This window comes from Podarcis raffonei, chromosome 5 (assembly GCF_027172205.1).
Source record: "Podarcis raffonei isolate rPodRaf1 chromosome 5, rPodRaf1.pri, whole genome shotgun sequence".
NCBI lineage: Eukaryota > Metazoa > Chordata > Lepidosauria > Squamata > Lacertidae > Podarcis > Podarcis raffonei.
Window position 1 is genome coordinate 97,431,169 of NC_070606.1, and position 27,965 is coordinate 97,459,133.

Consider the following 27,965-nt stretch of genomic DNA (forward strand, 5'->3'; position numbering starts at 1 on the left):
TGGTTGGTGGGTCTGTCTGGGCTCAGCGGCGGGCGCAGCGGGGTCCGGGCCGGCGCGCTCTCGCCTCCTTCCGACGCCCCCGCCCAGGTCCGTGAGGGAGCGAGAGCGGGAGCTCAAGGCCGGGCCGGGGGGCGCCCAGCCCAGCCGCGAGGAGCGGGACCATGTCGGGCCAGGAGGAGGAGCGCGCCAAGGAAATCCTGAGGGGCTTCAAGCTGTATCCGGCCTGGCTTGTGGGGGGGGGGCGGGGAAGGGGGGTAATTACGGTAGAGAGATTGCGGGGGGCGCGCCAGACGGGGAAATACGGTAATGGCTAAATATTATATTATAGGTGGTTTTAGCGCGGGGAGGGGGAAAGCAATGGATGCATGGGGGCGTGATATTCGGAGGGAGCGTCAAGAGTTGTAACTACGGGGTGTGCAGATTCCTGCATTGGAGGGGGTTGGACTAGATGACCGCCGGGGTCCCAGCCAATTCTGCAGCCCTGTGTCTGGTACGCCTAGCTGGTGGAGAAGAATACCCATAGATGTGCTTGCAGGGATATGCGCTTGCAGGATTTATTTGGCCGGGGCGTGGGGAACTGGGTGTGTAAATGTTCCCTTGTAGGTGTGTGCAAGTATTGGGATGAATGGGGCATGCCTGTTGGGGGTGTTCAGCGAGTCAGTAGAATATACTTGGGTGTGATTTAAGGTGTTCCTGGCATGGGGAGAGCGCCAGTAGCCGGTTTTGTGTCTTCGGGGGTGTTTGGGAATGGTCTTCTGTCTGCAGCAAGCCTTCCTCCTTATGCACTCTCCATGGGAGATGGGGACTTTCCCTCTGTTTCAGATGCTCCTCAGTTTCAGTCTGCTGGAAAGGGGTCTGCGGTAAGCTTCAGAAGCACATTGACGTGTCTGTTTGTGGCTTGGCGCCAGCGGGCCCTGAAGCTTGGCAAGTTTGCAAGGCTTCCATATAGGAGAAGAACTGGAGAGCTGGAAAGAGCCAGAAGCTGCGGCTCCGGCCCTATCTCCCTCCATTGCAAGATTCTATAGATGGGAGCCTCTGCGGGATTAACCCACATAATCCAGATCATAGTGTGCCAAGAGCAGGAATGGGTGCATTGCAGGAAAGGGCTTCCAGAGCACTTGAGCAAATGGGCCCAACTCGGCCTGATCTGAGAGGTGGTAATTCGTTTACCCAGCAATTTGTACTTTCAAATGACAGCTGTCTTGGGCTACGGTTCTAGGTATGATTACTTAGGAGTAAGCCCCATCAAATTCACAGGAATGGACTTCTGAGTAAGTGTGCCTAGGCTTGACCTATTAGTAGCTATGGCCACTTCTCTCTCTGCCCCCTGTTTCTTTACCATCATATACCTACGAGAGAGAGAAATGCAGAAAGCATGCCTACAACATCCTGCACGACAGTCAGCTGACTGCCAGTGTTTGCAAAGTGCTATGCACTTTGTCGCAGGCACATCTTTATCTGCCTCCCATCTAGCACCATATAGATATATGATATGTTTTTAATTAAAAGATTTTTCTTGGGCAACAATAGACCACACACAGTCTCTCTTTTCAAGTCAGAGAATCATTCAAGCAGATCAGTCATTTTCAGAGTGAGATGCTAATGCTACAGGCAGCATGGGTCTGAGGGGAAGAAAGAGGCAAAATTCATTCTTTTACATGGTATATGAACAAAGCTTTTGTGTCAGCATCACGTAAACAGATACTTTATTTTTGCTGGCGTTGCGAAAATCCGGAGGGCCCAGGAGGTTACACCCAGTCCTTTTTTGCTGGCAGCACTCAAGGGTATGCAGTACCAGCACCTTTCCCCCCAAATGTTAAAAGTGTGGCACTTACTGTAACACCTTCATGATAAGAGCCAGCACCTTTTTTCCGAAAAACAGGAGCACTGGTTACGCCTAGCGCCAAGTGTGACATTAGGTATCAAGTAGGCGGGTTCAGCTGAAAGGAGACAACTGGTGGGCCTGATTAGGCCTGCAGGCAAAAGCTTCTCCCTCCCTGCTGTCTTTGGTGCCACATGTTTTGAATGGTGGTGGTATAAAGCAATCAAACTTCCAGCTCCGGGAGGTGCCATGCATTAGAACTGAGTGTCTGTAGTTTGTAGAAGGAGGCATTTGTGGGGATCAGTACTTTGTCTCCAATGGAAACTCTGGCCAGCAGGTGGACGGCATGCCTATCTGGTTTGCTTTTGATTATGAGCTCTGCACGTTTGGGCAGCCTGGGGACTGTTATCACACGCAAAGTGGGCTCAAATGAGCTTACTAAACTGCAGGAAGTTTCAAACACAGGCTTCCTGGCTGAAGCAGAGCCTCACCTGAGGACCCCTGTGCTTGATTGGTATGCTTTGCACAACCTGTGTTCTAGCCCAGTTGTGTTTGTGGCGGTCCGTTTTTGTTTGGTGTTCACAACTGGAAAAAGGACAGTTGGATGAGTGGAATGGTTCTTCTCTAGAGCAGAGGTCAGTATCCATAGGGAGTGGCTCAGTAACGCTGGGTAAATAACTTTCCTGAGAAACTCTTGCAGCCGTTCTGTAATGTCTCTAAGAGTTTTTATGCACTCCCAGCTGGCAGAGGCACATTTCATTGCAACTGCTCTTGAAATTACCCTGACTTTTCACTAGTTATTTCACTTTGCAGTATATATGGGGTTATTAGTTTTTTTCTTTTTTAGGAACTTGGTTGGATGCATGGTCAGCTAGGCTTCTAAATAGCTGCCTACCTGGTCACCTGTGATGAGTTAGAATTTCTTCCAGGTGACCAAGAAGTAAAACTTTGCAAAATATCTTCAGTTGATGGACCAGTATACTGGTCAGTTGATGGACTAGTATAATGTTAAGGCAATCTAGTAACTCTGTGAAATTTACCTGCAAGGCCAGACCTCAGTTTTTAGCAGAAGTGGCTCATTATTTTTCTTCTGATTATGAGAACTAAGAACTAGCTTGTAGAGGAAAAAGCTGTAACTTGCCATGTAGGCCCCAGGATACTACATGAGAGTCTGCATCATGGTTACCAATTTCTTGAGCCCTTGTTTATGAGCCCTTGTTTCCTGATGTTTTTCAGAGCTAGGGAGGTGTGGACAAGATAGATTGAGAAGATTCATAGTCAACAAAAACGGAAGGCTTGATGAAAGTTTAAAGACCACATTTTGAGTTCCTTGACAGCAAGGTGTCCATTGAAAATAGCGACAGGGAACCTTCTTTATCTGGGCCCTGAGAGAAGTTTCTCACATCCATCACCCCCCCCCCAACAGTGAGAGCTTGCTAACGCCAAAGCCTTACTTTGTAAGTTTCCTGATGTGATTCCTCCTCTGTGATTTTTGTATTTGTGCTGTGGCTTTTCCATGTCAGGATTGGTGTCCTTGCAGTGTGCTCACCTTGGTCCTTTTGGCTTCGGTGGAGCTGTCCAACAAAGCTGTTTCTGATAGGAAGCCTCTTGAGTCTGACGCTGTACTCTTGGAAAGCAAGCCATGCCCTGAAAGAAGAGATAAAGCCACCAGTATATTCTCTGCAGTTCAGCTGTGCTGAAGCATGGGCTGTTCACCAAGCTTTCACATTCTCCCTTGCCTTAGATCAGGGGTGGGCACTTGTGTCCCCACTGCAGTTGCTGGACATCAACTCCCATCCTCCTTCACCTTTGGCCATGCTAGCTGGGGCAGGAGTTGGTGCCCGGCAACTTTTGGAAGGTCGCGAGTTGCTCACTTCTACCTTAAAACTTTGTGCTTGTCCATCCGTCCTTTTCCATCCTTTCCCCTTTTTGGTGCCAGAGCTCATTGCTCTGAAATGTGAAATTGCAAGCAGGCAGAGTACTGTACCACTAAACAGCAGCATACCACACATCTGACATAAGAGCTTCCAGGTCACATGAGGCAAGTTCCAAGCAGCTATGAGCCTTGACAGTTTTCTCTCCCTCTAGAAATTAAGTGGTGTCAGCCACCCTTGGTTTTTTTCCTCTCTCACCCAATTTCTTTGGAAGCAAGTGACATTAGCGAGGATTGGATAAGCTTGATTCTTCTCTTTTCCCTCTGCCCCCAGTGGAGGCTTTTTCAAAGCAGGAGGTTTCGGTAATATTGGGTGGGAAACTCCAGAGAGAGCCTATTATTGTACTACCCTCCCAGCTCCGGGATTTCCAGAACTCTTCTTTGTGTAGTTGATGCCACAGTCCTCTAAACTTTCTCACAGTTGCTTCTATTTACTTCTGTGTCGCTCAGGAAGTTTTCTTTCAAGACATGATGAATATAGACATAGCTGAGGGAATCCACCCTCTGACTCAGTCATGTTGGACAGTGATTTCCTTCCTGTAACAGTAGTAATGCAGTGATTATTCTGTGGGAATAAACCTTGGGCCTGAATAGTTTGGTCCAGACTCCATGGATTTAAATATTTAATTAATGGGATTTGTGTATGTGGTGTTTTTGGGTCCTCCTGGTTGGGCTTTGCTCTAAGAGAGAAGATGTGGGTTCAGAAGAGTTGAGGACAGTTTGGTCGTGTGCTTTTGTTCAGTATTCTGAGCCTGAGTATGGGATCCTTTCAGTGGGGTAGGAGATGGGGGCTAAAGGGTGGAGATAAAAATTATGTAAAATAATATAGTTGTGTGGTCATTTGCTTGTTCACCAGCCTGTGGACAACCACTCATGTCCCACTGCCACATGCACAATTTAACCCACAAAAGTGTGCCTCCTGAGAGCAGATCCGTGCATGAGATGATGCCCTGGTGTGTGTTAGGTCTGAATAAACAGCTGTGTGTGAATCAGAATTTGCTCCTTTTTATAAAAAGGAAGCAGATTGTAGGTTGGTAGCTGTTGAAGTGAGGGTTCCTACAGCCAGCTCATACTTGATTGCTATCTTACTTAGGGTTGCCATATTTCAAAAAGTGAAAAGAATCTCAAAAAAGAAAGAAAAGAAAAGCAAAATGTAGACTTCCAACATGGGTTGCCATACGTCTGGATTTCCCCAGACATTTCAGTGATTTCAGCCTGGATGTTGTTTCCGACTGCCGTCTTCCGGCTATGTCTGTGCAAGCTAGGTGAGCAGGCTGCCCTGGGTTGAGTTCTCTCACCTTGTGGAAACTCCGTTCTCCGTATGGTCCTGCCAAGTGACCTGAAGAATCTGATTGTGCACCTGGTTGAGATTTCTGGTAAAATGACTCTGTAGCCATCTTAAATTTCTTCCTGCTGACCAATCTTCCCTGCAAAATGTGGGTCAAGTTGTCACTCCTACATACAGCTGGTGTTCTGTGGCTGGTGGTGCTTGGGATGCCTTCTGTAAGATACACAGGTTGTACCTATAGCCACCTGGCCAATGCGTGATCCCCATACTTCTGTTTTCTGCTGTGTGTAAATCCTGAATTATTTTTGAAGTATAGCCGTGAGCTCTGTGTGCTACAGATGTTAAACAAGACTGACAACTGAATCGGTTCCTAAAAATGAAATTCCTTAGCCAACAGCCTCAGGCAGGCAACCACTTATGTATGTGTTTATCAGTCTGTATAACTGTGTGTTTAACTTCTGGCTTGCATGGGGAAATGGTTGGGCATCCTCCAATATAAATACATCTACTACTACTGCTGCTACTACTATTAATATTTAGCTTTAATATAGTGCTACTTAGCGTTTCAGGTGCTTCATGCAGATTATTGTATATTATGGTGAGCTTTACAACAGGCCTATAAGGTAGGCTGATATCATCCCCTTATTGCAATTAGATGGTGAGCCTGACCAAATGTGACTTCCTGATTTGTTCATGGCGTAGTCAAGATTCAAAGTACAGTTTCTGGATCCACAGGTCAGCCTCTGAAGGCCAAAATGGGAAGTGTTGGCAACAAACTCATATAGCAGAATTTGGTTGCTGCTGAGAATCCCTACAAAGGTGGGTATGAAAATACAGTGTGAGAAGCTGGGAAGAGGAGTTCTGTGCCTTCCCCTGAAACTGCCTCTCCCCAGCCTCTTTCTCCCAACACTGGAAGTAGCCCCCGCTGGAAGAAAACCAAAGTGGAAGAAGTCGTGCTGGGAGGGAAATAGCATGATTGTGTTTTTAAGTTCCTCAAACACAGTAGAAGGGAGACGGAGGCACCATTGGGTATGATCCCAATGCTGTCTGGGTGTGAGGGCAAGGGAGAGACATTTATCAAAGGACTGACATATGTGCTTCTTAGACTGCCAATGAGCTGCAAGAAAAGGCGCCTCAATCCAAACAGTCTTCCAAGGATTCCTTGATGAAGAGACCGAGATTCTCAGAATGCATTTGGGAACATAACCACTCGTACAGCTGTCATCTTTTTAACATTTGGCTCTTTTCCACAGCTGTTTTTGATCCGCTTTTATCTCCTTTAACTCCCCCACCACGGATGTTTGTGCACGCACACCTGGAATTTTGGCACAATCTAATTTGGATCATATGCTCACCAGCTCACATTGAATTCTGTGATAACCCAAAAATAGATATATATTTCAGGCATGTGTTAGTGAGCGCTGATTTTCATGCTTAGCTTGTCTGTCAACTTTCAGCAGTCTAGATCTTGAATTTTCAGACACAAAATTTGGGATTCAGTATTCACCAAGACTATAACACCCTTATGGATGTAAGGAGCTGCCTGATATGATTCTTGGTCTGGTTCTGGATCCAAGGTTCTGGGCAGAGGTCTTTCAGACTAGTACTGAGACCGGGGGATTGAACCTTGAATCATCTGCCTTTGAAGCGTGCACCCTTTACTGAGCTATGGTGCTTCCTTCTTCATCTTCTGTGTCTGTACACTGAACAAAAAGCTTCAGTCTTATACAGTCATACCTTGGTTCTCAAATTTAATCTGTTCCGGGAGTCTGTTTGACTCCTGAAACCGTTCACAAACCAAGGCGCGGCTTCAGATTGGCTGCAGGAGCTTCCATTCAGCTCATGCCATTTGAGCTGTTTCTGAATATATGGGTTGTGTGGTAAGTGACTGTTTGTTTGAATAGGGCGCTGTGGCCTGTGACTGCTGTATGCAACATGCCTGTGAGACGGCAAAAACTATTTGAAATTTTGGGAAGCTTTTAGGTAGAGCAGGCAGAACCTTGGCACGTCCATCTGGGGAGTGCAGTGGAAAAGAATGGGAGTTGCATGGTTCACCACCACCCCTATCAGGATTGGACAAGATTGAATCTGTGCAGGATTGGACTTTTTAAGTGAAGAATGCCCCCTCCTTTGAAAAGCAGAGGATTCGGCTATGGTTGAATTTCAAGGCAAGCCCCTGCCAAAGAGCAGCTCATAGGAAAGCTGAGCTTTTAATCTGACATAAGTCTTCCACTAAAGTGCCCGACGGAAATGCTTCTGATGATTGCTGTGCGCATATGCCTGGTAAATAAAGCAGATAATGCCCTTTCCCAAAATATTAGCAAAAACTGGATTAAGCAGATTCTGCCGACTCCTCGCTCCCAAGGACACAGAGTTGCTCACTTGAGTTGCCCGAGGAGGTTTAAGGCCATGCAGGGAATGCGGAAGGCAGGCAAAGAAATGGCTGGATGACCAGGAGTTGCCAGCTTGGACCAGGGAGCTTTGCACTTCGTACTTCGGCAGCCAGGGTTGGATATTTGAATGGCATTCCATTTCTACATGTGGCCCATGCCGTGTGGTTCTGTGGCCACCGAGACAGAGGGTGTCTCTTAGCCCTTTCATGCTTCTCACCTGGCCACAGGAGAAATCCCCTTCCTAATGTTTCCAGGATCTTCTGCCCTGCCTCTTCTACCCCACATACTGTTGCATTGGATCCTACAATCACTTCTTTTGCCCCACCCCTCCATTCCTGAAAATTAAGCTGCGCCCACAGTGGTTGGGAAATGAGACTCGTTTCCTGCTGTGGCTGGTGTGCTGCTGGGAGAGTGGACAACCCTCTTGCACAAACTCTTTGCAAGGCTGCATTTGCTGCTTGATGTAGAGCAAAAACTCCGGTGCCCTGAGCAGACAGGCTGCTTCATCCTAAAGCCATCCCTGTGTCTGCTTGGGTGCGGGAGAGACATATGCAGGCTAATAGCTTCAAGGTGCTGCAAACTGCTTCAGACATGTGCACCATAATGTGTTGATATTGATCGCAGTTGTACTAGAAGGTGTAAATAATATTTTCCAAAGTGCACTTCAAAATGAGCATGTTTGCTGTTTGAATGACTACTAAATAGAATCTGTGTTGTGAGGGGAAAGGGGACATGAATAACTCTGAAGGTAAAGCTGAATAGCATTTGCTCGGTTGGAGTACTTTGCAATTCTCTGTGGAATGACGGTGGACAGATGGCTTGTGTGAGAAGCGTAAGTGAGCTCTCCAATTAACTCCCACCTGCAATTTTCAAACTCTTTAAATTGATCTTCCGGGGGTGGGTGAGGGTAGAGTGACAGAGTGCTCGGGTGGGGGGCTAGAATGTAATACAGGGATAGAGCACCTGTGGTCCAGCAACATCTACCAAACCTGACCATTCACCATGATGGCTGGGGCTTATGTGAGTTGTAATCCAACAATATCTGGAGGGCCACAGGGCCCCCACCCTCATATTTCGATTTGTGGCTAGCATTTGCACACGGCAAGCCTTTTCCCTCTGTGGATGAGACTTGGAGCAAGCCAGCGAGAGCTGGGGCGTGAGATCCTGCCAGCGTCTTAGTCACTCCCCTCTGTGCTGCTTCTCCTGCAGAATGAGGCTTTTCTTTCTCTAGCTCCTGGCTTCTCAAGGGGGCTGTTGGCAGAGGGGGACTCTCCGCGCTCTTGTTTCCTTCACAACTCTCAGTCTGTAGTACGTGGAACAAACGGCCACGCTGTTCAGGAATGTGTAAGGCAGCAGGGTTGGCATGGCACCAGAAACATCTGATATGGACTGGTTCATAAATAAGTACTACAGTGCGCAGTCGCTTTCTTGGGAGCAGTCTCGCTCTTGACGTATTGTTTTGCCTCTCGCAGAAATGCTTAACACCTGCAGCATTAACCTTGCAAGGACTAAATGTCTCTGTGTGTGTCATTCGTTCCAAGGACAGGATGAGCCTGCCTTGATTGTGAATGGCTTACTACAGCAATGCCTGGGAGAAGCCCCATTCCCCCTGGACGTTGTAGAAACAGTGTGAGCTTAGCTAAGGCTGACTACAGCGCAAGTGCCATGTGCTGGTTTGAAGGCAGAGCGGAGAAGTGTCAGTTCAAACTTCTGAATGGCTTGTCCCACAAACAAAGGTTCGAGGAACACACCTTGCTTTTGAGCCTTCGGTGACCAAAAGCATTCTGGCACCGGTTAGTTCCCAGCACATCTTTCTCCCATTTGCTCTGTGCCTACTCTGCTCAGGGACCATTCTCTCAGTCTCTGACTTCCTCTGTCTTCCTCACTTGCAGATGGCTGTTATTGCTCTGTGAGTAGGGCAGCAGCAGAAACGATCAGCTTCTTAACTTTCAGAAGCCCCTTTCCAGTGTGTTGCCTATGGGTTCAGGCTTAGAACTCAAGGTGTCATTCTAATCCATGGAATTTATTATTCCATCTAACAGAATATTGACACCTGAGTCTCCTAGGGCTGCTGCTTTGGCCAATAACCAGGTGCAGCGTTAAAGAAAAAGGAAGTCCGCTTAAATGTTTCACTAGAGCACAGCTGCTAACAGCCGAGGAAAGGATTGGTTAGGCCTTGCTTAACAAAGACTGAGGTGGCTGTGTTGATGAAAAGTCTTCTAGTTTTCAGGTGGAAATGAAGCACGTAGATTCAGCTCCTCCTCCACATGCATACCTCCAGTAGCTGCAAGCAAGACTCTAGTCCAGTGGGAGAGAAGGTGCCATAGTTTTGGTGGGAAAGATGGTGCCATATGGTGATGTCTGGCAGTGGAAGTTTAAACTGGGGGGAAAACACTGTCAAGGCTTCAGAAAATGACTGATGCAGACAGCTGTTTAGTGTGAGCATAAGGTTCTTTTTCTCTGGCACCCACAGTCCAGCTAGTCAGTTCTGGGTTTCTTCTGCCCACTGGAACAGGGCAGCTTGTGCAGGTCTCTTCTGGGCAAAGGTACCGTATTTTTCGTTCTATAGGGCGCACCGGCCCATAGGACGCACCTCGGGTTTTTTTTGGGGGGGGGAATGAATAAAAAAAAAATTATTCCCCCCCCCCAGCCGCGGCTGCCGCCCCAAGCCTTGCGCACACCTGCCCGAAGCACGGGGCACCCTCCGGAGGGCTCCCCGTGCTTCGGGCTGCAGGCTGCCGCCCCAAGCCTCACGCGCTCGGCGGGACCTCCCGCCGGGCGCGCAAGGCTTGCAGACACTCGCCCGAAGCACGGGGAGCCCTCCGGAGGGCTCCCCGTGCTTCGGGCGACAGGTTGCCGCGCCAAGCCTCGCGCGCTCCCGCCGGGCACGCGAGGCTTGCGGACACTCGCCGGGGCTGCAGGCTGCTGCCCGCAAGCCTTGTGAGCCCGCGGGAACTCCTGCCGGGCTTGCAAGGCTTGCGGATAGCTTCCTGAAGCCTGGAGAGCGAGAGGGGTCGGTGCGCACCGATGCCTCTCGCTCTCCAGGCTTCAGCGAAAGCCTGCATTCGCACCATAGGACGCACACACATTTCCCCTTCATTTTTGGAGGGGAAAAAGTGCGTCCTATGGTGCGAAAAATACGGTACTTTCCTCTCCCTGGACTGCTGCTTATGATTCCCTGTTTCTGAAGTTTGATTCACATACTGCTATGCTGGGTGTTGTGCTGGCCACCATTTGGACTTCCTGTTTGCTAGCAGTGTACTTTAGCATGAACAAATCTGGACTCCTAATCACTCCTAACTCATACCTAGGTATCTATAAACACAGAGTATTGATGAGTTAAACCGAAATAGCCTAGGTCAACAAGGCCTGAGACAGGGAAGGGGTTTTTTTGGTGCAGTTCTGGGGGGCTATGCAGGTTTCCTTTAGTGCCACAAGTATGCTTTTGAAGTATGTAAAATTAAGAGTAGTATGCTGTAAGACAAGCATAAAGGTAAAGGGACCCCTGACCATTAGGTCCAGTCGCAGACGACTCTGGGGTTGCGGTGCTCATCTCGCTTTATTGGCCAAGGGAGCCGGCATACAGCTTCCGGGTCATGTGGCCAGCATGACTAAGCCGCTTCTGGCGAAACAGAGCAGCGCACGGAAACGCCGTTTACCTTCCTGCCAGAGTGGTACCTATTTATCTACTTGCACTTTGACATGCTTTCGAACTGCTAGGTTGGCAGGAGCAACCTAGACAAGCACAGAGCATCCCTAATAGTGTGCCTTCATCCACTATATATCCTGCCTTGCAGGAAGAATTTTCTGTTCCTTTCTCACAAAAGACTCAGATACCACTCAGATGATCTGTGCTTACAAAGACCAGGAGTTTCAGCCTAAGGGAGTGAGGGGTTAAATTTCACATAGAATTCACTTTCTAGTCCCCCTCCCTAAGTCCTCAGGACTGACTACAAGAAAGAAGATTCCACCTAAACATTAGGAAGAACTTCCTGACAGTAAGAGCTGTTTGACAGTGGAATTTGCTGCCAAGGAGTGTGGTGGAGTCTCCTTCTTTGGAGGTCTTTAAGCAGAGGCTTGACAACCATATGTCAGGAGTGCTCTGATGCTGTTTCCTGCTTGGCAGGGGGTTGGACTCGATGGCCCTTGTGGTCTCTTCCAACTCTATGATTCTATGATTCTATGATTCTATGACTAGACCTGGGGGCCGGATGCGGCCCAATCGCCTTCTCAATCCGGCCCGCAGACGGTCCGGGAATCAGCATGTTTTTACATGAGTAGAATGTGTTCTTTTATTTAAAATGCACCTCTGGGTTATTTGTGGGGCATAGGGATTCTTTTTTTCTTTTTTTGTTTGTTTGTTTCAAAATATAGTCCGGCCCGTCACATGGTCTGAGGGATGGTGGACCGGCCCACGGCTGAAAAAGGTTGCTGACCCCTGGACTAGACCCTCTGATACCAGAGCAGTTGAGTCAGTGGCAGCAGGTGGGCCTGCAACATCAGATGTAGAGCCCAGGAGTTGATGCCCGAGCGAGAACTCGTGCTCACTGTAACACCACAACAGATCAGGCATTGGGGCTTACAGAATGCATCTGCCACTGAACTACAGCCCATTAAAAATAAAGTAACTTGGTTACTTTCCCATAGTATTTTAATACTTTTAAGTGCAAAGCACGCACAGCCGCGCTGTATGGTCCAGGTTGATGTTTTTCCTTGGGAATGTTGGGCAGGCAGCTTGTCGTGCCTCGGTGCTTCGTCAGCAAATAGAAGCCTGTTGCAGCATTGGCATAGGTTTCCCAGGGAGTGCTTGCCTCAGTCCTGACCAGAATTTTAATTTTGCTCATTAGATGCTGCAGCAGCCCAGGGCTCAGTGTGAGTCTGCTGTGAAATTTCAATAAGTTTAAATCTGTAAGGACAGGAGGCCCATCTGCATTCTCTGGGCTTGCCTGGAATCCAGATTTATGGTGGGTAATTGATCGAAGGTGCGTGTTAAGTGTGTGTACATTTCATCCTCTTGGAACTATCCTTTTAAGACACGGCTTTAGCAGGATAAAGTGTCGAACTTCAACCACTCTGCATTGCTAAATGTGTTCATGTAAATGGCTAGTCTGCTTCTGGGAATGGGGTGTGAGGAGAGAGAGAGAGAGGAAACATCAAAGCTGGGCGAAGGAAGTGTGCAACAGTTTGGATTCTGCTCAGTGTGCAAATGCCGACCCTCACAGGCTTATTAGCATCCCTGCCGCAGTATCACCACTCCTTTTGACATGTTCCCAGAAAGGTATCCCTGCTTTTGTGGAGGGGAAAAGCAATTCCAGCTGTCAGGAGCTTACATTTGAAACTGCTTGCTTCAGCATCTGGCTGTGTAAGATAACGCCCATTTCTGCCTGCTGATGCGGTGGCTCTCTGGCTCATGTTTACCCATATTATTTTTTATGATGCAGATCCTCCCTCCTCTGGCACCTATCGCCATGGCAGCAGTGTGCCACTTGGCAAGTGACACAAGCAGCTCTCCCTGGTGAGACTGGCATTCTGCCATGCTTTCTCTCCCAGGTGCGCTGAGGATGCCTGGCAGGGAGGGGGCCAATATCCTTTCTTTGCTGTTCAGGAGCAGGGGAGTCGCTGCTTCTGGAGATGAAGATCCTGCTGAGTGTTTGCCAGCAGATCCAAAGTTGTTCATGTGTGCCGTGCGATAAGAACAAAAGGATGAGGAATGGCACGTCATGGTCTGCCTCTTCTGGGGAAGCTTGTCTTTAAAAAAAATATATTAGTTTTTTAGCATATCATTTTCAACAATTATTAAACATACTTTTATATCATATACAATTTTTTTGACTTCCATCAATCACATTTTTCCAATCTTTTTCCTTTAATTTACATTTCTAACTTTCATTATATTTAAATATCATAACTAATATCTCTCTTCTTTGCAATATTTCATATATTCCTCCTTACAAAACTCCTACTAGCATAGATTACAGTTGCTCTTCAAATAGTTCGTACATTTCTTCCAATCTTCTGTAAATCTTTGGTCCCGCAGGTTTCGAATCCTTCCTGTCATTTTATCCAATTCTGCGTAGTCCATTAATTTCGTCTGCCATTCTTCTTTCGTCGGGATTTCTTCTTGCTTCCATTTCTGGGCCAACAATCCTCTTGCGCGGAAGAGTGTCTTTTGATCCTGGATGTGGAACCTAGGAAGCTTCCTCGGGTTGAGTCAGACCATTGGCCCATACAGCTCTGTTCTGTCCACACTGGCTGGCAGCAGCTCATCTGGGGTTGGGCAGGACGTCTCCCAGCCCTTCCTGCAAATGCCGGGGATTGAACTGCGATCCTTTTATATCCAAAGCATGGGCTGCACTATTGAGTCACAACACTTCCTCAAAGGGCCCAGGACCAGCTTGTACTTTCCCCAAGTTGACATAGGACCCAGTCCAGATAAGCGCTGCTACCAAACGGAAATCTCTTGGTGTTTTCTAAAAACAGCAAAGGGTCTTGTGGTGCTTCACGGACTGACAGGTTTATTGTGGACTGGAGTCCACTTCATCAGGTGCATGAAGCATTCTCCGCAGTTGGCTGGCTAATACATCAAGTGTAGAAAGAGAAAAGAACCGGCAGCAGTGGCCTCCCTTTCAATGGCTTTTCCGGGAAAGATCGGAAGCTGCAGTCACAGAGTGAACAAGATCAGAATACTGACCTCTTCACAACAGCAGTAATTGGTGATAATGCTATCTTTCTTATCATGCTTTTGATAATTTAAAAGCTGCAACGTGAAGGAAATGCCTCCTTCAAGAAAGCCTGAACTGAATAAATCTGATTTGCCAATAATCATTAGTGCGGAGTAACAGGAAAGAGAATATTATTGTCAATTGCTGCTGTTGTGAAAGAGTCACTCTCTTCTTATCTTGCATACATTTGGGTTCTGCATAGACCTACAGCAGCTATTAATAAGCCATGGCCTTTGGCCTCTCAGCTTGTCACACACACACACTTTTAAGTGTGTGTGAGAGTGTGCACGCACCAGCTGAGGACACCGTTTCATGCATCTGGTGAAATTTCTAGCCCACAGAAGCTTATGCGACACCAAATCTGTTAATATTGAAAAGTGCCACAACTCTGTTGCAGCAAGATCAACACAGAGTGCTGCACAGTTGTCTTTCTGGAATCGGCCTCGTGTTTTCTAGCATCTTCTGGGCTAGGATCAGCCACAACCTGGCAGGTCATATAAGCTGCATTTACCTTTAATAATGGTGCTGATTTTATTAGTTATACCCTGCCCATCTGGCTGGGTTTCCCCAACCACTCTGGGAGGCTTTGTGGTAAAAAAAGACTTTGTCCACAGATCCCCTTGCTAGGAAAGGAAGGGAAATGCTCTTGAATGGGAAGCAGTAAAGATTTCCTCATTTGAAATTGTTCCTTCCCGTCCCCGCGTGGATTTGATATACAGTGGTGCCTCGCAAGACGAAATTAATTCGTTCCGCGAGTCTTTTCGTCTTGCGATGTTTTTCGTCTTGCGAAGCACGGTCCGTCGCAACTGCGCCTCTTCAAGCGGCTTTAAGAAAAAAGGGAACAAACTCGCAAGACGTTTTCGTCTTGCGAAGCAAGCCCATAGGGAAAATTGTCTTGCAAAGCAACGCAAAAAACGAAAAACCCTTTCGTCTTGCGCGTTTTTCGTCTTGCGAGGCATTCGTCTTGCGGGGCACCACTGTACCTTGGTTTAGGAACAGTCCTGTTTACGAATGATTCGGTTTACAAACTCCGCTAAACCGGATGTAGTGTCCCGGTTTGCAAACTTTACCTCGGTCTAAGAACAGAATCTGAACGGTGGAAGGGCACAGGCGGCTGGAGGCCTCAATAGGGAAAGCACGCCTCGGTTTAAGAACGCACTTCTGGAACGGATTAAGTTCGTAAACTGAGGTACCCCTGTATAACCATACCCAAGAACACATGTACCTTGAGGCTAGAAGGTGCCAGCTTCACTATATAGTCTGCTATCTGAAAAGTGGTTGTATTGAGTGGGAAAATCTATGCTACACCTGACTGGAGAATAGAGTTGAGAAGTTGCCTATGTTTCTTCAAGGCTTAGCTAGATACTTGTTGTTCTGGTACAGTATTTCTGTCTGCGTCAAACTGCACAACACCATGTGTTTGATTGCATTATAAAATGTTCCTGCATGAACACATACATATCACTGCTATCACTTTCTAATAGTTCCCTTGGAGCATAATGTCTAAACATCCCACCCCTCTTTCTGGTCAGGCTGTAGCCTTTGAACCCCTCTGGAGGGAAGCGGGCAAATGAGCCAGCTAGGATAGCTGCATCTTTCTGGAGTAGCTTTCTTGTCTTCAGCTGGCTTCCTGGAGAAACTCCTCAGTGTCCTTGTTCTGCCAGAGTCTCTGATTTTGTTCTCTGATGCCAGGAATGTCGAAGTTTTGAAACGGATTGGAAGCAGCCTTGGAAAATCTCTGTGGCAATGCAGGGAGGAAACGCTGAGAAGCCCAAGCGGCTCAGGGTTGGGCTGCCTGCTTTTGCCTTAAGAAGAGGACCAGGGTGAGGGTACAAAGCTGGGCATGCTGTTGAGTGCATGATGCAAGAAATGAGCAGGGGGTGTTCCTGGAAACTGCAAGGAAGAGAGTAATGGTGGATTGAATGCATAGCTGAGGTTGGAAACCAGGCTCCTTGACGCTGGAGACTGCCACTAAGGAAATGGACTATATTACGCTCAAAATTCTGAGGCTGGTGTCTTAAGGCTTTGAAACAACTTTTCCCTACTCTTACGTCATCTTTCCACTTCACATATGCAAGGCTGGAAAAATCCCAGTCATCTAGGCTTCTTGCAAACGTCTTTGATTCTCTCCCTCCCTCCCAGCTCTGCTACTTTGCATGTTGTGTTTTCCCGATATTCATCTAAGATGGGTTGTGCCAGGATTAACAGGAGCTGGCTGGGAAACTGTGGCTTCTATTTTGGCTGAGCGTTAAGGGTATGCAACTTGGCCAGAATACAGAGAACTGTGAATCTCCTTCTCTGAACCCTTTGAGAGGGTTTTAAGCCGCCTTCCTTTCTGACATGGAAGTCCTTTCAACGTGGGACTTGGACCCCGGAGGGCATGAAATTTGGCCAGTGGCTTTGGACCAGTCACTGAGCGCGGAGCGCTCTCTTGAGCTACTAGGAAGGAGGGCAGGTGTTGGTGAAGAAGTGCAATGGGGAATTGCTTTAAAAGACGGGCGATGATGAATCTAAAATCCCTTGACTCAATTGGCTGCACATTGCTTGTGTTGTGAGTTCTCTGCTGAAATGAAATCATGGCGTTCAATAAAGAGCATGAACACCAACAGCTATTTTGTGCTTAGCATCCCTTTCCTCCCGCAATCATGATCATGACCAAGTCCAAAGAGTAGCAGTGAGAGAGTGCTTTATGTCTCCCTGTTTGTTACACTGTGGGGTCCTACAAGAAACCACTCTATCCACAATGCTATTTAATATCTACAGGAAGCTGCTGGGAGTGGTCATTAGGAATTTTGGGACATGCTGCCATCAGTATGCTGGTGACACACAGCTCTTCTTCTCTATAACATCTGCATCAGGAGATGCCTTGCCATGCAGAATGAGGGAAAGTAAACTGAGCTTGAATCCTGGCAAGACGGAGGCCCTGTGTGTGAGTTATTACCAGATCTGAGAAATCGGGTCAGTTATCTGCCATGAACAGGGTTGCACTATCCCTGAAGGAGCAGGAATACAGTTGGGGGGGGGGGCAATTCTGGATCCATTCTGCAGCTCCTTCCCTTTAAATGAGCTTCAGCAACAGCACCTTGATGGAACCTTTTTGGGACTCTTGGGCTTCCATAGACTCTGGAGACATCCTAAGTGCTGAGGTCTCATTCTGCCTGGGCATGTTTCCCCTTTGGTTTTGTCAATAATACGTTCCTTTTCTTGGGTTTATCACTCCAGCTCTAGGGGTGTCTTTATGCAGAATTGGTGATGGGCAGATATCTCAGGCTGAAGTGTCTGATGGGAGCTGCAGTCTTAGCTGAGCCCTCATTTCGCCCTGGAGTGGGAAATGGAAGAAAATAAGCAATTAAAGGACAATGGATGCGTCTGGAGCAGTTCCAATTCCCTCCTGAAATCCATCTGTTGCAGCATTCGCTCTTGCTCTCTGCTTGGCCTCCCGTTACAGTCTAATAATGTTAGTGGTTTAATAGTGATGGCTGCAGAAATTGCTGTGCAGGGTAGGGGACTTGGTACAAATGTATTGCAGGCGGGAGCACATATTTTCCCTCTTCTTCCATCCAACTCCCTGGGCTGTCTGGGGGGAAAATATGTGGCACTTCAGGCTTAAATGCAAAAAGGGAGTGGCTGTTAATCTTTTCAGGACTCGGTGATCTCTGCTTTTTCCAGCTAGTCTGTTCATCTGCCAGCACATTGGAGATGCAGTTGTGCTCTCTAGAGCCTGAGTAGACCAGTGTTTCCCAAACTTGGGACTCCAGCTGTTTTTGTACTACAACTCCCATCATCCCTAGCTGGCAGAACCAGTGGTCAGGGATGATGGGAATTGTAGTCTGAAAACAGCTGAAGCCCCAAGTTTGGTAAACGCTGAAGTAGACAAATGGATGATCCCATTGTTAAATGTTTGGGGGCCATGCCTCCTGAAATCTTGATCTTAAATTAACAGATTATGTAGGATTCTGCAATTCTCTCCTCTGCATTTTTTTATACCCAAAGCATCCTAAGTAAGCTATGTCCAAATAGCAGAAGGCTGGTTGGTTGGTTTTCCATCTCAATGCCTCCTCCCTGACCTGTGTTTTTACTTCCCAGGCAGGGAGGAGAGATGGAGGGCCCTTGATCTGAAAAAGCACCTCGGGGAGGACAGTTTCGAGCTGGGAAAGGGTTAAGCAGTCTATCCCCACTTTCCATACTTGTGGTCAGACAAGGCCTGTCCATGCTGCTTCCAGGCGTAAATTAACACGGTGGAAAGAATTGCAGAGTGCTGCAGAATGTGAGTTTGAGTCTTAGAAGAGCAGGAAAAGTTTCAAGTTGTTGGGGGTGGGCTTTGAGTGATTGGCTTAGCTCCTTGTTCCTAACCATCGGGGGTAGGGGGAGTCAGAATACGTTATGCAAAGCAGTGCCCAATTGCAGTAAATAAATAAGCAAACCTGCTCAGTTTGGATTGCAGAATTAAGCCCTTCTTACCCCAGAATTTGGCCTGTCTGGATGCAGAGCTGAATGTGGGTTGCAACAAAACCTCAGCTGTCCTGCATTAAATGGAGACGTGGGAACGGAGGCTTCGTATCCCAGAGGAAAAAAGGTTCTTTACAGAAATGCAAACTGAGTGTGTCACAAAGCAAGAGAAAGTTTGTACTTCTGAATCGGTTTACTACATGTACAGAATAAAACACCTGAACATTTGAAAGGTACCTTACCCTGGCCTCCCTGCCGCCTGCTTCTGGTTAGCAGCATCTTCCCAGCTACTCAGGCAGGGATGTTTCCTGCTGCTTGCTCCAGGGATCTCTAGAGATTCCTGGGATCAAATGTGGGACCTCCTGCAGGGACCATGTCACATGCTGTGTCCCTGAGCTGTGTCCCCCTTGGCAAGTTTTCTGGTGTAGCTTCCATATCCCCTTCGGCCAGAGAGAACATGGGCTTTGAACCCATGGCTGCAAACATCGCCAGCTGGGTAAGTCGCATCCACTGCGCCACTGTTCCTTGGGCATTTTCTTTTCTTTTTGACGGTGAGGATGTTGCCAAAATGTAGGCCATCAATGATCTTGTGTGGTGGCTGCGTTGGTGTTCTCTGCTTGCCGTTCGCTTTCATTGCATTTCACAGGCCCAGTTCTGTGTTTCAGCTGGTCAGGTCACCTATTAATACATTCAGCATCTTGGTCAGAGTTCTTCCATCCTCTGAAGCACAGTGAGTATCCTCGAGGGGTGAGACTTACGTTGGTCTTGGCACCTGACCTCTCCCACGACCAGTTCACTGGGTCCCCTGCCTGATGACTTTTAGGAAACAATCAAAGAATCTGTTTATTTCTTTAGCTTTCAATGGGAATCCAGTGCTGCTGCCGAACGGTTTTGGCTGCTTTCTTTGTTTAAACTTAGCTGTGTTTCGTATTGATTTTATGCCTTTCTGCTGTTGGCTACCTTGGGAGTCCCTGTGATTGAAAGGTGGGGGGAGATTTTACAATAATAAGTGTGTGCACAAACCAAGTTAAATGTCAGCCCTGGAAGGGCACTGCAGTGAGACATGGCTGATTTGGGAGGCCGGAGAATTCCCCTGCCTTATGCTGCTCATCGCAGTCTGTGCTTGAGGAATTGGAGGTTACTTGACCTTTGTCTGTAGCCAGACACCTTTTCTGGGTTGAATTTTGCATTTGCTTTGTGGTTTCTTCCTCCACTTCCCAGGTTTTCTTTCTCCACTCCCAGGTACAAATGTTCTCCTCCTCCAAACTCCTCTGACAGTCTTCTTTCAAATATCCATACTAACGTGGCCTCAGTGACTTAATGATACTTAATGCTCTCTGGATTCTGCCTACAAGTCCCGGCTGCTCTTCTTGAGATAAGAATCTATTTTTAAAGACAGCCTTTCTCTCGATCAGGGAGAAGACTGGCTAAACCAATTAAACACATTAGGAGATAACCGTACATGTGGCTCTGGTTCAAGATGTCTGATTTCTGCACCGCAGGACATGTTTCAGTTGCCAACCTTCTCCCTTGTTACTTAGGCAGCTAACCAGATCTGCTAGGCGTCACCTGCTCTGCTTGTCATTTCTCCTCACCTGCTTCTGAATGATTTCCCCCTCTGCGTATTGTTCCTGGTCAGCTGTATGTACACAAGGCCCATTTTGCTCATGCTCTTCTCGACTGCTGTTTTGTTTTCTTCCTTTTTCTAAAAAAGAATTGCAGCTATTGAAAGATGTTTCTGCTGCCAAAGAGAGAGCAGCCTGTATCACAAGCTCTGTGGTGTAAATCCTCTTCACCAAACACTGGTGCTTCCCTAAACAGCAGCCTTCTGCTGAACCTTTGGGAGTAGGAACTGGGAGGTTGCAAACTCAGTGATGGAGCCCCTGCCTCGTACGCGGAAGATGCCGCTCTCCTGACATCTCCAGCTAAAAAGATTGCAGGTTTCGGAGAGTGGCTGCAGTCAGAGTTGAATTGTTTTGGTCCAGATGAATTAATAGTTGAACTTCGTATAAGGCGGCTTCATAGAAATACTTTAAAAATAACAATTCAAATAGCAGCTTGTAATTGGAGCAACAAGAATGCGGCTCGGTTTCCTTCAGCTGCTGTGGGAGAGCACTCTCCAAAAGTCAAAGCACCCATGATTTTTTGTGTGGAGAAGGACTGTTCTCAGAGTTAGAGCACATGGTTTGCATGCAGAAGGTCCCATGTTCACTTCTGGCATCCCCAGTTTGAAAATAAGGACCAGGCAGCCAGCGTGGGGCCGTTTTCTTCCCTGAACCCCATGCCAAAAAAGAAAATACTGGATTAGATGGATATGGGAGCCTGACATAAAGAAGTTTCCTTTGTTCATGGGAGCTGAATGTTGCTGTTCATTTTCAGTTTTGGTCCATTTGATTCTTGGTGCCACAGGAGGCCTTTGTCCCTGGAATAAGGCCGTGCTCAGTATCGTTCCTCTGCTGCTTTTTTCCTTAATTACCTTCCAAACAGAAATTGGATGAATCTCCGTGATGCAGAAACAGGGAAAATTCTCTGGCAAGGAACAGAAGACCTCTCCGTCCCTGGAGTAGAGCACGAAGGTACTGTTGAGCCTTGGTGTGTGACTGGACTTCTTGGTGGTTTGTGCGTGAAGGATCCTGAAATACTGAGCAGGTTCAGCACTGTTTGATGGGGTGCTGTCTTATGCTGAGCGATATCTGGTTTTCAATATAACGATATATCACCAGCTAAATATCACAATATCTCAATATATCATGATACATATATGCGGCGGAGGGCCTTAAAATGTAAGGAAGTAGTAGATGTAATAAAAATATTAAATAAACTTCCATATATCATACTTTTTTGTGTATAAGGCTAGGGTTTTTTATTAAAAAATTATGTTCAAAATTGTGGGTCGTCTTATACATGGATACAATTTAGATTGGCTTGCCACCTAAATTTTCGACTCCCAAAAAGTGAGGTACGCTGTCATTCAGTAAGATATTTCCAGGATGACGCAGTTCTTGAGCAAGGGTGTATATCCAGGAACACACACCAACCTTGGCTTTAAGTGAGAAGCAGTCCTAAGTGTTCACTCCTGCTTTGTGAGCTTAGCCAGTGTTGGCGGACTCAGGAAATTCTAGCCGGTTATAAAAAGGGAGGAAAAGGGTAGACCCTCCACTGCTTGAGAAAGCCCACCACTACTTCGAAAGGGGGGGAATTTGGCTTCTTCTGTTCTCCGGGGCCTTTTTGTCCCTTCCTACTGCACTAGCATTTTGTGCTTTGCTAAGGATATTTGTGGACATGTCTAGAAATGTGAGGCCAGATGGGGGCTAGTGCACTGGCAAGCCATTAATCTGGCTTTTTGCTCTCCCCCCCCCCAAGATCCACTTTAGCAGATCCCTTGGCCTTTTTATGCAGTGCTTTTTGCAGGAAATCACTGTTCCTAACCTTAATAACTTAAAAGCGGATCTGATACCTCCTGAATCATGCCTCAGTTGAAAGGCTAAAAGAAGTCATTAACGACTCCCCGCCTCCCCCCCCCGCCCCGCCCCAGGGAATGGATTCGGCCACAAAGATAACTCAGTAATACCTTTTTCCCATGCTGGCTTCTCATCTTTGGAATCAGGGGACTGCTCTCCCTTTTGGAACTTGGTAGTCACATTCCTCTCCCTCTTTACATTGTCAAAATCCCAGTTTATGCAGCGCTTATCAAGAACACATCATTGAAACCCTCCTGACCTTCAATGGCCTGAGTCTGATTGGTGGCGTCTCAGGGATCTCTGAGTCACGAAGCTTTAAGCACTTCGTGTGCTGGTTCGCAAGGCTTGGGCCTGTTCTTTCAGCATGTGCTGAGTATGGAAAGCCTGGTTTGGGGGCCCAGACCCCTGTACCCTGAAAAAGATGCAGGTTCAGTGGTTAGACACAGAGACCTATAAGCAGCTTACCGTATTTTTCGCACCATAGGGCGCACCGGACCATAGGGCGCACCCAGTTTTTTGGGGGGGAAATAAAGGGGGGGAAATATTTCCCCCCCAGGCACGGGGCTGGGGCGAGGGAAGCTCGAGCTTCCCCCGACCCCAGCCCCCAAACAGGCAGCTCTCTGCAAGCCGTGGGAGCGCTCCCACTGATTGCTGAGAGGTCCGCGAAGCCTGGACGCGCTGATCTCAGCGCGCGCAGGCTTCGGCATGCTGGCAACTCTCCGCAAGCAGCGGGAGCGCTCCCGCTGCTTGCGGAGAGGTCCGCGAAGCCTGGACGCGCTGAACTCAGCGCGCGCAGGCTTCAGCATGCAGGCAAGTTTCCGCAAGCAGCGGGAGCCCAGCGCTGGGCTCCCGCTGCTTGCAGAGAGGTGTGCGAAGCCTGGAGAGCGTGAGGGGTCGGTGCGCACCGACCCCTCTCACTCTCCAGGCTTTAGCGAAAGCCTGCATTCGCACCATAGGACGCACGCACATTTCCCCTTCATTTTTGGAGGGGAAAAAGTGCGTCCTATGGTGCGAAAAATACGGTACTTCATGGAAGCGCTTTTTGTGGAGGGAAGCCCTCGTGCCCCGAAGTGACCCTTGGAACAGTGGTTCCAATCATCTCTGTCCTCAGGGAACGCCTTCTGCATCCATTTCTCTGACATGATGCTGCCGCCTTTGCAGATCATTCGCAAGAGGGGTCTAGAGAGTGTGCAGTTTCGAGAGGGTCACAGAGCTGACCTTTGGGAGCTCCTGTTTCCCCACATGAAGCAAGAAAGGGCCCCTGGAACAGGCATGAGCAGCCTTCAGGCTTGCAGGGTCCAATTTGGGTTTTACTAGACACGGGTGGTGCTGTGGGTTAAACCACAGAGCCTAGGGCGAAGGTTGGCGGTTCGAATCCCCACAACGGGGAGAGCTCCCGTTGCTCTGTCCTTGCAACCTAGCAATTCGAAAGCACATCAAAGTGCAAGTAGATAAATAGGTACCGCTCTGGCGGGAAGGTAAACGGCGTTTCCGTGCGCTGCTCTGGTTCGCCAGAAGCGGCTTAGTCACGCTGGCCACGTGACCTGGAAGCTGTACGCCGGCTCCCTCGGCCAGTAAAGCGAGATGAGCTCCGCAACCCCAGAGTCGGCCACGACTGGACCTAATGGTCAGGGGTCCCTTTACCCTTTAGACCCCTGAAGTCCACTGACTGGAGCCCATGTGCAAATCAGCCGTGGAGAAAGGAAAAGGACCAGATGGAGACAAGACTGGAACTATGGTACCCCTTAAGCAACTAGAAGTCAGAAATGAACAGCACCTATTTCAGAAGTCCGATTTGCCTCCTGCCCTCTCCCTTTCCTGGAACACGCTCAGTATCTCCCCTGTGGCCGCGTGCTTCGGGAGAGCCATGACAGGTCAGCTGCCGGTCAGAGAAGTCTGTCAAATGTGGCTGATCTCATTCATAAGTTTCCAAGGGGCCTTGAGGTTGCTGCAAACACCCTTTGAAAACCATGGTCTTAGGAGGAAATTATGCGATGCAGCTGGGCCAAAAAATGTCTAGTAGCGCCTGCCCTGCTTAGAGCTGTATATATGGCGTTCAGATCGCAATACCAGTATCAGACATTTTGAGCTGGCAATACATCATGGTGGCTGGGGACCTTCCTGCCCCCCCAGCTGAGCAGTTTAAGGAAGCCTCGTGTAAGCCAGAGAGGTATTGGGGCTTGCTCAGTAGGGCTGGGGGATATATCTCGGCTGTTTCTTCCCCCCCTAAGCACCCAAGGTACATTCTGGACATTGTAACATATCAGCATATTGTAGTATTTAGCTGCTGATCTATCACAGTTTTGAAAACCAGATAACCCCCAGCCCTAGCCCTGATTGTCTCGTGTGTGTAGTGTAAGCCCAGCCTGCTTGACCAACATACTGCATTTAGTCATTTATGACACGTCAGTCATTTATGGCATTTAGTCATTTATGGTTCCTTTCTTGGTCACTTTCCTGATGCAGGAGATCAGATGAGTGGTCTGTCTGAAAGTGCTTGAGGTTACAGCTGGGGTGGGTAGGTGCGAAAGAGGCCCAGGGCTCCTGTACCTTTAATTGCTTTTAAAAAAAACACCAAAAAACACACACCCAAAACTCTCCTTTCCTACACAACTATTAAAGGTGTAAGAGCCCAGGCCTTTTTTGCATCAGATTGCCCTAGTTACAACCTGTTGCACGTGTTTGCTTCACAAAAGTCGGACGTGTATTTTTCTCCTCTTTTTGGACCTCAGTGTCTTTGGCAACAGCAGGGTTTGTCCTACTACTTGGAATGATAATCTAATTTCCCCCTTTCTCTCTGCTAGCTCGAGTTCCTAAGAAAATTCTGAAATGCAAGGCTGTATCTCGGGAGCTAAACTTTTCCTCGACTGAGCAGATGGAGAAATTCCGACTGGAACAGAAAGTGTATTTCAAAGGACAGTGTCTAGAAGGTAATGTTCTGTTCTGTGAGTAGCTGTAGGTGATGTCTAACAATATGGAAGGAAAAGCAGATCTTAGATTGGGAGAAATGGTTCTCTGCAACAGATAAAGCTTATGACCTGAAGGGCTTCCCAGTCTGTTGCTTAGGTGGGTGATATCGGGGGTGAGGGGAGTGGAGAGAGAGAGAGATGGAATTAGAGCATTTGCAATAACTGTCCCCTTCTTCCCTCTACAGAATGGTTCTTTGAGTTTGGCTTTGTGATTCCCAACTCAACAAACACTTGGCAGTCCTTGATAGAGGCCGCTCCTGAGTCACAGATGATGACCGCTAATGTTCTAACGTGAGTTGTCACATATATCCTGTGCCATTTTTCTTGAAAAAGAGGTGCCGGAACTCACCGTGAACACCTCCCTCCCTTAGAATGGCAGTGGCGCTCACCTGAGAGGTGCTGACTTGAGTTCCGGCTGGAAAAACTCCCTGCATATAACACACACTGCAGAAAGATAGATCCAAGGGCTGCCTGGAGTGTGGAGCGGACTGGACTGACAAAGCATGTCAAATTCAGTGGTGCCAGTGTAAAGCTATTCTGCGGCCGAAGGGGTCAGAATTATGCTCCAGACCATTGAGCTCAGTGCCCTGTGCAGCAGACGAATTGGCTTCTGCAGAGCCTAGGGAGGGATCTGTGCACCCTGAACCACCCACTAGAAATTGAAATTGAATTGAAATACTTCATTGTCCCTTGTACAACTTGTATACAGTGAGATTACACGAGCACCTGCCACTCAGCTCTCTTAGTCTTAATTCCCCTCATTTACTGCCGCACACCCACCAAACCCAAAAGTCAGTTGCCCTGTTGTTATCTTTTCATTCAGCAGCCTAACAGCCCACAGATAGAAGCTGTTCTTTACCCTGTTGGTGCGACTAATCGTGCTTCTATATCTTCTGCCTGAGGGCAGGAGATCAAGAAAGTGCCGGCCAGGGTGTGAACCATCCCTGAGAATTTTCCTCACTCTCCTGAGGCAACGTTCTTCCACTATTTCATCCAGCGGATTCACGGGACAGCCCATAATATCTTGTGCTGTATTCACCACCCTCTGTAGGCACTTCCTATCAGATGATGTCAAACCAGCGTACCACACATAGAAATCTCGCTCACGCGGTGTCTGAGAGTTCAGGCGTTGCTCTCACACTTCCAGTCATAGAGTTTCCCCCAGCCTTGAGGCCTGCAAACTTGCTTCTTACCCAGTGAGCCTGGCCTGGTCTAAGATTTCTTTGACACTTCCTATGTTCTGCAGTGGGATGTGTCCTCCTGGGAGCTCCCTCGCCTGAAGGCACCTCAGAAGTAGGTGCTGCTTAGCCCCGGTGCATCTCTGCCTCCCATCATGTAGTTTTCTTTTACACCAAGTCTCCAAAAATATTTCAAAGCCTTTATCATCACGTACCATTTTTTTCTTTTCAACATACAAAATCTCTTCTTGACTTCCTACCCCTCCTTTCCTGATGTTTATTTTCTGCTCCTAGCTGTTTTATAGCACATAGATGGGATGCGGGTGGCGCTGTGGTCTAAGCCACTGAGCCTCTTGGGCTTGCTGATCAGAAGTTTGGCGGTTCGAATCCCCGCAGTGGGGTGAGCTCCTGTGGCTCTAGCCCAGCTTCTGCCAACCTAGCAGTTTGAAAGCACGCTAGTGAAAGTAGATAAATAGGTACCGCTGCAATGGGAAGGTAAACGGCGTTTCTGTGCGCTCTGGCTTCCATCACAGTGTCAGAAGCGGTTTAGTCCTGTTGGCCACGTGACCCGGAAAGCCGGAAAAGTGAGATGAGCGCCACAACCCAATGTCGCCTTTGACTGGACTTAACCATCCAGGGGTCCTTTACCTTTACCTATAGCACATATATTTTTATTGTCTAAACCCCGCCACCGTTAGATCTTTCAATAATCCACTGCTTATATTTCAAATCCTGCCTGCGACTTCATATAGGGGTGACAATTTGATAGATAATCCATCAGTGGTCTCCATTCTTCCTTAAACACTTTGTCCTTATGTCCTCTTAATTTGGCAGTTCATTTCACCATTTCAGCATAGTCCATCAGTTTCATAAGCCATTCCTCTAGCTTGCAGTTTTAAGAGCGGCCCTTTAATTCTATGCATCTTGTTCTCCACTGATCCCCCCCCCTTCTCTCTCTGCAGTGGGAACGTTATCATAGAAACCAAGTTTTACGACGACGACCTCCTCGTCAGCACGTCAAGAGTAAGACTGTTCTACGTTTGAAAGAAGGCCCCGGCAGGGCGGGGCACGGGCCTGGTTTAGTTCTCCCCCCTCTCACCTGGTTCCTGGTGCCGAATCCCCAGCCCACATCCAAAAAAGTGTCCCGTGGAAGAATCTCTCTCTCTCTGTCTCTCTCTTCCCGTAGGCGCTGAGCCCGGGGACCAGCTCGGCGCAAGTTGCGGCCTTGGCCCATTCTCTCTGCTCTTCTAGCTGGATGAGGCCGAGCCGCAACACGGCGTGTCACCATCTGCTCAGAATGCGGTGGGGGGTAGAAGAGGGATTGAGGACTCTGTTTTATTAGAGACCCAAATGGGCATGAAGGATCAAGACTGTAAATTATGTTCAGGTTTTTTAAAAATCCTTTGTATGTCTCTGTATCTTAGTACCCAAACTTCCCCTCCATGGCAGGCTGGAAAAACCCTTCAGTTCTCCATTGTTCTGTTTGTCAGTTCAGTTTTAAGTTAACTCTCTCACTCCTTCTCCCTTCCTATCTCTCTCTCTCTCTCTCTCTCTCTCTCTCTCTCTCTCTCTCTCTGTCTTTTGCTCTCTCTCAATTCATTCCATCTCTTTATTTCTACATAGGGGGCCCAAACATCATCACGTCCCTCCCGCACCCCTTCGCTCCTTCAACTTGTAAAATAGACTGATATTATTACATAATGTAATTAAAATAAAACATTTCTGAATTAAAAAGCAAACATTCCTACCA

The 27,965-nt window shown here is 47.9% G+C and overlaps 1 protein-coding gene across 1 annotated transcript; it reads left to right on the forward strand.

The window, feature by feature from the left end:
* PDE6D (phosphodiesterase 6D) lies at nt 1–27,965 on the forward strand. The gene is made up of 5 exons (XM_053390836.1): nt 1–214; nt 21,095–21,183; nt 24,873–24,998; nt 25,223–25,328; nt 27,178–27,965. Exons 1-5 carry the CDS (start codon nt 162–164, stop codon nt 27,257–27,259), a joined length of 456 nt encoding a protein of 151 aa, XP_053246811.1. The 5' UTR covers nt 1–161; the 3' UTR covers nt 27,260–27,965.

Excerpts from the sequence above, each read along its gene's own strand:
- PDE6D (XM_053390836.1), top strand. The coding sequence starts at position 162 with ATGTCGGGCCAGGAGGAGGAGCGCGCCAAGGAAATCCTGAGGGGCTTC. Across the intron at positions 21,184-24,872 it reads CCCTGGAGTAGAGCACGAAG|CTCGAGTTCCTAAGAAAATT; the intron begins GTACTGTTGAGC and ends TCTCTCTGCTAG. Across the intron at positions 25,329-27,177 it reads ATGACCGCTAATGTTCTAAC|TGGGAACGTTATCATAGAAA; the intron begins GTGAGTTGTCAC and ends CTCTCTCTGCAG.